The 8,199-nt window shown below is 35.4% G+C and overlaps 1 protein-coding gene across 9 annotated transcripts; it reads left to right on the forward strand.

Moving 5' to 3' along the window:
* The first annotated feature begins 716 nt into the window (after positions 1-716).
* Positions 717-7,784, forward strand: LOC131593233 (putative disease resistance RPP13-like protein 1). 9 transcript variants are annotated; one of them, XR_009280803.1, is made up of 10 exons: positions 717-4,735; positions 4,809-4,951; positions 5,054-5,179; positions 5,348-5,453; positions 5,563-5,773; positions 5,885-5,985; positions 6,065-6,199; positions 6,345-6,461; positions 6,643-6,943; positions 7,181-7,784. XR_009280803.1 is itself a non-coding variant. In XM_058865545.1 (2 exons), the coding sequence occupies exon 1, from the start codon at positions 984-986 to the stop codon at positions 4,719-4,721; it is 3,738 nt and encodes a 1,245-aa protein (XP_058721528.1). In that variant the 5' UTR covers positions 717-983; the 3' UTR covers positions 4,722-4,735; positions 4,809-4,952. The 9 variants fall into 9 exon arrangements, 1 of the variants encoding a protein (XP_058721528.1); XR_009280805.1 differs by having other exon boundaries at positions 6,348-6,461; positions 6,639-6,943; XR_009280802.1 differs by having other exon boundaries at positions 6,348-6,461.
* Positions 7,785-8,199: the final 415 nt, after the last annotated feature.

Raw genomic sequence — 8,199 nt, forward strand, 5'->3', positions numbered from 1 at the left:
CGATTACAAAGAAACGGGATAATCCGACAAAAAAAGATTACACACCAATTAAAATTACGAGAGAAATATTAGAGGGTCTTTACTAAACTCGTAAAAGGAATAATTGAAGTGTGTAATTTTCCCACACTTAGACCACTTCCAAACTAAGAGCTTAATATTCCAAGCATCATTCCAACAACAAATCCCGTTCTTCACTAACCATAACGTCCAAGAAGTGGCGACCCAAACTACTCCTAACTTAGTATCTTTATTCTTATAAAACCGAATGAAGGAGTACCAATCCATAAAAACAAGCTGATATTTTATTGGTCGCCTCAATAAATATTGAATGTCAATATATGATTCTTAAAATATTATAGAAATAATTCAGCCATAAAATTTCGATAAAATTAAAAGAACTCTACTAGAATAATAGTTTTCAGTCTGAAGAAAAACTGGAATTTGACTGCGTTCTTAAGAATTGATTTGGTGTTATAATCACTCTTTAAACATTATTATGATGTTGTATTTTATTTTAAAAAAAAGTTATGTTTCTAATGTTTTCATTCGTTTTATGTTATATGAACTCTATTTCAAATGTTTATTGTTTCTAATATTTCAAAATAATCGTTGCAGTGTATTAATGGAATCGAAATGATTGCTAGCTAACTTTAATATTTTCTTTGACACAATAAACAAATGTGATTATCATTGTTGACTGACTATCAATAGGAAATTGAAGTAGTGGACACAATCATTCCTCCACTAATTCCGGCTTTTTGTTCTATACGTTCCATTACTAATAATTGTTGCTTTTTCTTCTTTATGTTTCATCATTAATAATTGTTGCTTTTTCTTCTTTATGTTTCATCATTAATAATTGTTGCTTTTTCTTCTATACGTTGCAACAACTTAATAAGTCTTGTTAAGCTGCATTTTCATCTACCTTGCATTTCCTTTCTACACTAATTTCTCAAATTATTCTTACTCTGTTGAACTAAGTTATGGCGGCTATTGTTGGAGGAGCATTTCTATCGGCTTCTATGAAGATATTAGTGGGAAAGATTGCTTCTGGCGAGTTTGTTACTTTATTTCGGAGGACTAAGCTTAACGATGAGCTGTTGGATAAGCTGAATGTATCACTGCTGAGTCTTCAATCTGTACTTTATGATGCTGAGGACAAACAGATCACTAACCCTGCTGTCAAGAAGTGGCTGGAGATGTTGCAAGATGCTGTCTTTCAAGCTGACCAACTGTTCGACGAACTCAACACTGAAGCTTTAAGGTGCCAAGCTGAAGGTGGTCAGGTTCTTAATAAGTTTTTGTCGTATTTTAAAAGGTTTAATAAAAAGATCAATTCTAAACTGCAAAAACTATTTGGAAGGTTAGAACATTTGAGAAACCAAAATCTCGGATTGAAAGAAGGTGTTTCCAGCTGTGTTAGGAATATAACTCCTACAAGTCCTTTTTTAGGAGATGAATCTGCTATTTATGGCAGAGATGATGACATAAAGAAACTCAAAGAGTTTTTGCTGTCAGAGGATGGTTATGATAGTGGAAATAAAATAGGAGTGATTTCCATTGTGGGTATGGGAGGGTTAGGAAAAACAACACTAGCTAAACTCCTTTACCATGACCGCGACGTGAAGGAGAAGTTTGAAGTCAGCGGGTGGGCACATATTCCAAAAGATTTTGATGTTGTCACTATCACTAAAACCATTCTTAAATCTGTCACTTCAGGAACAATTACAGAAACTGACTTAGTTAAACTCGAAGATCAGTTGCAGCAAAGTTTAAGTAACAAAAAGTTTTTGTTAGTACTGGATGATATATGGTATGGAAACTATGTTGGTTGGAATAGTCTAAGTGGTATCTTTAATGTTGGACAAATAGGAAGTAAGATTATCATCACAACTCGAGATGTAAGAGTCGCACTACCCAAGCAAAAATCTGTCTATGTCCACCATTTGAGATCTTTGGAAACTGAAGATTCCTGGTCTTTATTAGCCCAACATGCATTTGTAGAAACAAACTACCAACAACATCCCAATTTAGAAATAACTGGTAGAGAAATTTCCAAAAAAATTGGTGGCTTACCATTAGCTGCAGTAGCATTGGGGGGTATTCTTCGCACCAATTTGTCACAAGATCATTGGAATGATGTATTAAACAGTAGTATATGGGAACATACAAATGATGAGGTGCAACCAGCTTTGCTATTGAGCTATCAGTTTCTTCCAGCTTCCTTAAAAGGATGTTTTGCTTATTTGTCAATTTTTCCGAAGAACTCAATCTTAGTGAAAGCGATGGTGGCTCGGTTGTGGATTGCAGAAGGCTTAGTACCTTGTCCGGAAATTGAGAAAAGTTGGGAAAAAGTAGCAGAAAAATACTTTGATGAACTAGTGTCAAGGTCTCTGATACGTCAACGGTTCGTTGCTCATGAGGAAAACAGTTTTGAAATGCATGATCTAATCAATGATTTAGCTATGGCAGTTTCATTTCCGTATTGCATTAGATTGGACGAACATAAGTCAGATGAAAGGGTGCGACACTTGTCATACGACATAGTAGAATATAACTCATACAATAAATTTGAAAAATTGCATGGACTAAAAGGTCTACGGACCATTTTACCCATGCGGTTGCAAGCTTCATCTGGGTATGACGATTCGGAGTCGTGGAAGTTATTTTCTGACTTGTTGTCAAAAATGACACACTTACACGTGTTGTCACTTTCACCCTACCAAAATATCACTGAGTTGCCCAAATCAATTGGAAATTTGACGTATCTGCGATACCTGAATCTCTCTCAAACTTGGATTAAAAGTTTGCCTTCAGAAACATGCAAGCTTTATAATTTACAGACGTTGTTATTGTCAAGATGCAACAAACTTGCTAAATTGCCAAAGGACATTGGAAAATTGGTGAAACTACGCCACCTTGACATCAATGGCACTCCATTGGAGGAAATGCCTATACAGTTATCTAGACTAGAAAATCTACAAACATTGTCCAATTTTATTGTGAGCAGCGATAACGATGTTGGATTGAAGATTCAAGATCTTGGAAAATTTCACCATCTAAAAGGAAGCCTTTCCATCTCACATCTTGAAAATGTAATTGACTCGTCTCAAGCTTCTCAAGCAAACTTGGAGATGAAAAACGAAATTGACAAGTTGGAACTAGAGTGGTCTCACATTGCTCCTTCAAACTCACAAATACAAAGTGTTGTATTGGAGCAACTGCGCCCATCGATAAATTTGAAGAGTTTGACCATCTCTGGATATGGTGGAGACAAATTATCAAATTGGGTGGGAGGTCCTTTATTCGTAAACATGGTGTGTTTGAGGATCACAAGGTGTAAAAATATTTCAGTGCTGCCATCCCTGGGACAACTCGGTAATCTAAAACAACTTTTTTTTAGTGAGATGAAATCTGTAAAAAGTGTCGGTACCGTATTCTATGGAAGTGGTTCTTCTTCATTTCAACCATTTACCTCTTTAGAGATTCTAAGCTTTGAAGATATGGCAGAGTGGGAGGAATGGAAGTTGATTGGAGGTACATCTATAGAGTTTCCTAATCTTTTAAGCTTATCATTAAATAATTGTCCGAAACTGAAAGAAAACATACCTGGCAACCTTCCTAAGCTTGAAAGTTTGTCACTTGAAAATTGTCCCGAACTTAAAGGGATGGCACCCAACAATCTTCCTTCACTTGCCAACCTTAACTTAAGGGATTGTCCCTTATTGATGGGGTCAACACATTCTATTACAAACCCACCATCTGACGTATTCAGCCAATTGGTGATTTGTCTCAATTCTCTTCAAAAGTTGACCTTATACAGAATTCCATCTCTAACATCCTTTCCGAGAGACGGTCTTCCCAAAACCTTACAATCTCTCTATATCATTTCCTGTGAGAATCTGGAATTCTTTTCTCATGAATCTTTTCATAATTACTCATCACTGGAGGAATTGAGGATATCTGGTAGTTGTAATTCAATGACATCATTTACCTTGGGCTCTCTCCCTGTCCTCAAAAGTCTAGTTATTGAGAATTGTGAACATTTAAAATCCATATCAATAGCAGAAGATGCATCGGAACCAAATCTAGTGTTTCTTAGAACCATCACAATATGGAGCTGTGATGAACTGGAATCAGTTTCCTTAAATCGATTACCCATTCCTAAACTCACTTATTTATGTTTGCGGAGTTGTGAGAAGTTAAGTTCTCTACGATTCACTCAAACTAGCCTTCAAGAAATGGAAATTCGTGAGCTTCCAAATCTTCAATCTTTTCCCATAGATGATTTGCCGATCACTTTGCGGGAACTGTCGGTTAGTAATGTTGGAGGGATTTTGTGTAATACAACTTGGCAACATCACACGTCTCTTTCAAAGCTGGCTATTAGGGGTGATGATATTGTGAAGGGGGTGATGAAAAGGCAAGTTCCATTTCTACCCACTAATCTCGTTTCCTTAGTGATCTGTGATCTTAAAGATATAGAATGCTTGGATGGGAAGTGGCTTCAACATCTCACCTCTCTCCATACACTTCACATTTCTAATGCACCCAAACTCAAGTCATTGCCAGAAAAGGGGGAATTTCCTTCCTCTCTTAAAGAACTGCATATCATAAGATGTCCGCTGTTGAAAGTAAATTTGCAGAGGAAGAAAGGGAAAGAGTGGCGTAAGATATCTCACATTCCCTCAATATATATAGAATTGGAAATCATCAAATGAGTAATTACATCAAGGTGAGTCACTAAATACCATCAATAAATATGTTTAATTGCACTGTTTATGGATAACATTTTCTTCCTAATCTAGGTTTTAACTCCATTTGGGGTTCAAATTGAAATGGAATGCTTCCTCGTTCTCACATCAAAACCCCTTTGATTCTTCATTATATTGTTGCTGCTGACATGGAGAAGATTCTAAGAGAAGAAACAGCAAAACAAGAGACAACAACTGTATGTGTTTTCTCAATCTGTTATGTATTACTTCATTTATATACCCGTTGTCTACCCATTACAAATAGTTCCCTGCTTAGTGAGGGGATATTCTTTGTCCAGGAAAGAAAGGTTTTATGAACTTGGAATAATATGGATGTCACAAACAAACAGAATTGCAAGAAAGTGTTTGTATCTCCTCTGAAGCATTTAACCAAATGTTTCACTCTCCAAGGCTACAACATAGTTGTGAGTATTTTTTTAAGAAGATATCAATTTCTAGTAAGTGTACATTGATTTATTGCTTTGAAATTTATGAAAGAAAATTGAAAAGCGTGTTAATTTGATGATTAAATATAATTTTGAAATAAACTAATTACTTTGGAATTTTTAAAAGATGTGTTTCTGTTCAAGTAGGTTATAACGCTTTTGACAAACATGTTACGTGTCGATGAATTTGAATCCCAACTTTCAAAGCATGGAAGTCTTTAAGAAACAATACTTTTATGACTAGCACATATATGTGAGTATCCATATTCCATTTTCATTGGAACGATGACTAATTTAGTACTATGAATATTGTTGCATGTCGTTTCTATTCATTTTAAGGCCAAATGATGTTTCTATAACAGGCTTCCTCAACATTGTTCTGCATGGCTACAGATTGCTAGTATTTTTTCGGAATACGTGAAAAATATGGCCCAACTGCAGTTTCTATAGACCAGTTCTCATTTTTACACATCTCTAATCTTAAAGAGATATAATGCCTGGATGGAAAGTAACTTCAACACGTAGTCAGAAGAGGGAAAGCAAGTTTGTGGAAGAAACGATGAAAAGAGTAATGTAAGATTGCTCACATTCCTAACTTGCTTATAAATTATGAATTAATCATATTCACATTCCTTGCATCATATTCACATTAGTAGTTGAAATACTTCTTCTTTCATTTTTCAGATTGGGGGCTGAAATTCAGAATTCCAACTGCAGACAAAGTCAGATTTCTAAGATGGTGAAGATTCTAAGAGAGAAAATTGCAAGCTAGCTAGAAAACAAGTGTATGTGTTTTCTCAATCTGTGAGATTACACACTAACACAAAATTTGTTAGTTGATACTTTCCTTTTTATTTAATATAGACAACTGTTGGGCACACTCATGGAGAAATCTGGAGGAATTGCAAAATTACTCATGGATCAACTGGACCTCACAAACCAAGAGGATCACCGAAGAAGCATTTAACGAAATGATGCACTCTGCAAGACTTCATGGTTGTGAGTATTTGCTAATCATAATATGAACTTCCATTTATGGTGAACATATTAATCTTAGTCTTTCTAAATACAAAAAATTTGTGTATTTTCTGCTTCAAGTTTATATTTGACTGTTACTAACTGAAATCTATCATCTGGTTAATAGCAGATTCTGAAAAGGCCTTTGTTAAAAGTATGTTTGATTTTGGATTGTTTTGCATTGGGAAGGAGTTTGTTAAAGCTGCCACCGATACTATTTTGATAACATTATGGAACCTCAAAAGTATGGTTAGATCTTCTCTTTTATTTTTGTTTCTTGTTGGTTACCTCTGTTCAGATATTTCAAATATATTTTTGACATTATTCACTTAGAAAGCATTCATTCTTAATTTTATTTGCTTCTGGTTACTACTTTGTTCTATTAACCTTTACACTATATCTCCATTTGTTTTTCTGTGAGGTAGATCTGTCCAATGATATTCCCTTCAAATCTGAATGGTCGATATCCGGAAATTTCCATACGTCTGCAGAGAGATCCTCCACATCAGTCAAGACACATTCATCCTATATTTGAGGCATTCAAAAATGGAGTATCCCCGCCACCTTCAAGGAAAAGAAGAGAGCCATCTTGGAAAGACTAAGAGTTTAGTTGATCATAGCAACAACTTTGCCTAGTTTTGTCATAGGCATGCAACACCTTTTTATTGAAAATTAGAAGAGTTGGCAAATGCGATCATAAGGAGAAAATTAGAGAGCGTGGCTAAGGTAAGATATGGTTTTTCTAAGTTCTAGTTGATATTTTGTTTTGATAATAAATATAAATGTTTTGGAGGGAAGCAAAGTAACATTAATTGGTTTTTCTGAACTTTGTTAGGTTGCAAATAAAAATTAAATGTGCCCAAAAGTTCTAGTCTTAAAACTGGTCTTGGTGCCAATAGCATAATAAGATTTTTAGCCACCACACAAGCTTTGATAATTAACTTCTTCTTTTTTTAACTTCAGGAAAGGATCTACGATGTGTTCTTGAGTTTCAGAGGGGAAGACTGTCGTGCAAAATTCATTTCACATCTCTATACCTCCCTTGAAAATGCCAGGATTTATGTTTTCAAAGACGATGATGGGATTCGACGAGGAGATCAGATCTCAGTCTCACTTTTGGAAGCAATTGGACTGTCTAGAATCTGTATCGTTGTTTTGTCAAGTAACTATGCTAATTCAAGATGGTGTATGCTAGATGTGGAGAACATCATGGAAATTGGCAGAAGCAAGAGTCTGGTGGTTATACCAGTGTTCTATGAGGTAGATCCCTCAGAAGAGAGCCATCATGGAAAGACTCAAGAGTTTGGTTGATCATAGCAACAACTTTGCCTAGTTTTGTTGGAGACATTGCAACACCTTGTTATTGATTTTTGTTTTCTGTAACATGTAAAACATAAATATGATTAATATAACGGAACTACAGCTGCTCTGTAGTCGGAGACGTAGGCACAACTGGCCGAACTTCGTTATCAAATATCGTGTGTTCTCTTTATGTATTTTTGTCGTATTTGTTTAGTTTTGAATTGGAATTGTCGTTCTAACAATTTAAAATACATTGAATTTTGAACTCTTTTCTTGACCTGTAAAGATGTCACGAGTTTACCAAAAGTATATCACAACAAAATGATTACTATGTGGCTGAAAGCTTGGATGAAGAAATGGCAAACATGTGTGTTTATTAATGCAGTTCTCTAGTGAACATTGATCTTGAGAAGCATGGGAAATGTCACATGCAAGGAATGTTTTCATAGTATGGAGACTGGTAAACATGCTGGCATGATAAAGTGCTGGAGGGGACATAGAAAGATGTTGCAGAGCCGTGATTGTTACCAACATGAGGAACTTTCACAATCTCAGGCACTTTGTGCTTCAGTATATTATACATTAATATACAGCATATTGCTAAAAGGTTTTGTTCTAAATTACTGCTCTTATGATAACTCCCCTTGCAATTCCTTTGAAAATGACTCTATTTCCTGCAA

Source organism: Vicia villosa, linkage group LG3, assembly GCF_029867415.1.
Source record: "Vicia villosa cultivar HV-30 ecotype Madison, WI linkage group LG3, Vvil1.0, whole genome shotgun sequence".
Classification (NCBI taxonomy): Eukaryota; Viridiplantae; Streptophyta; class Magnoliopsida; order Fabales; family Fabaceae; genus Vicia; species Vicia villosa.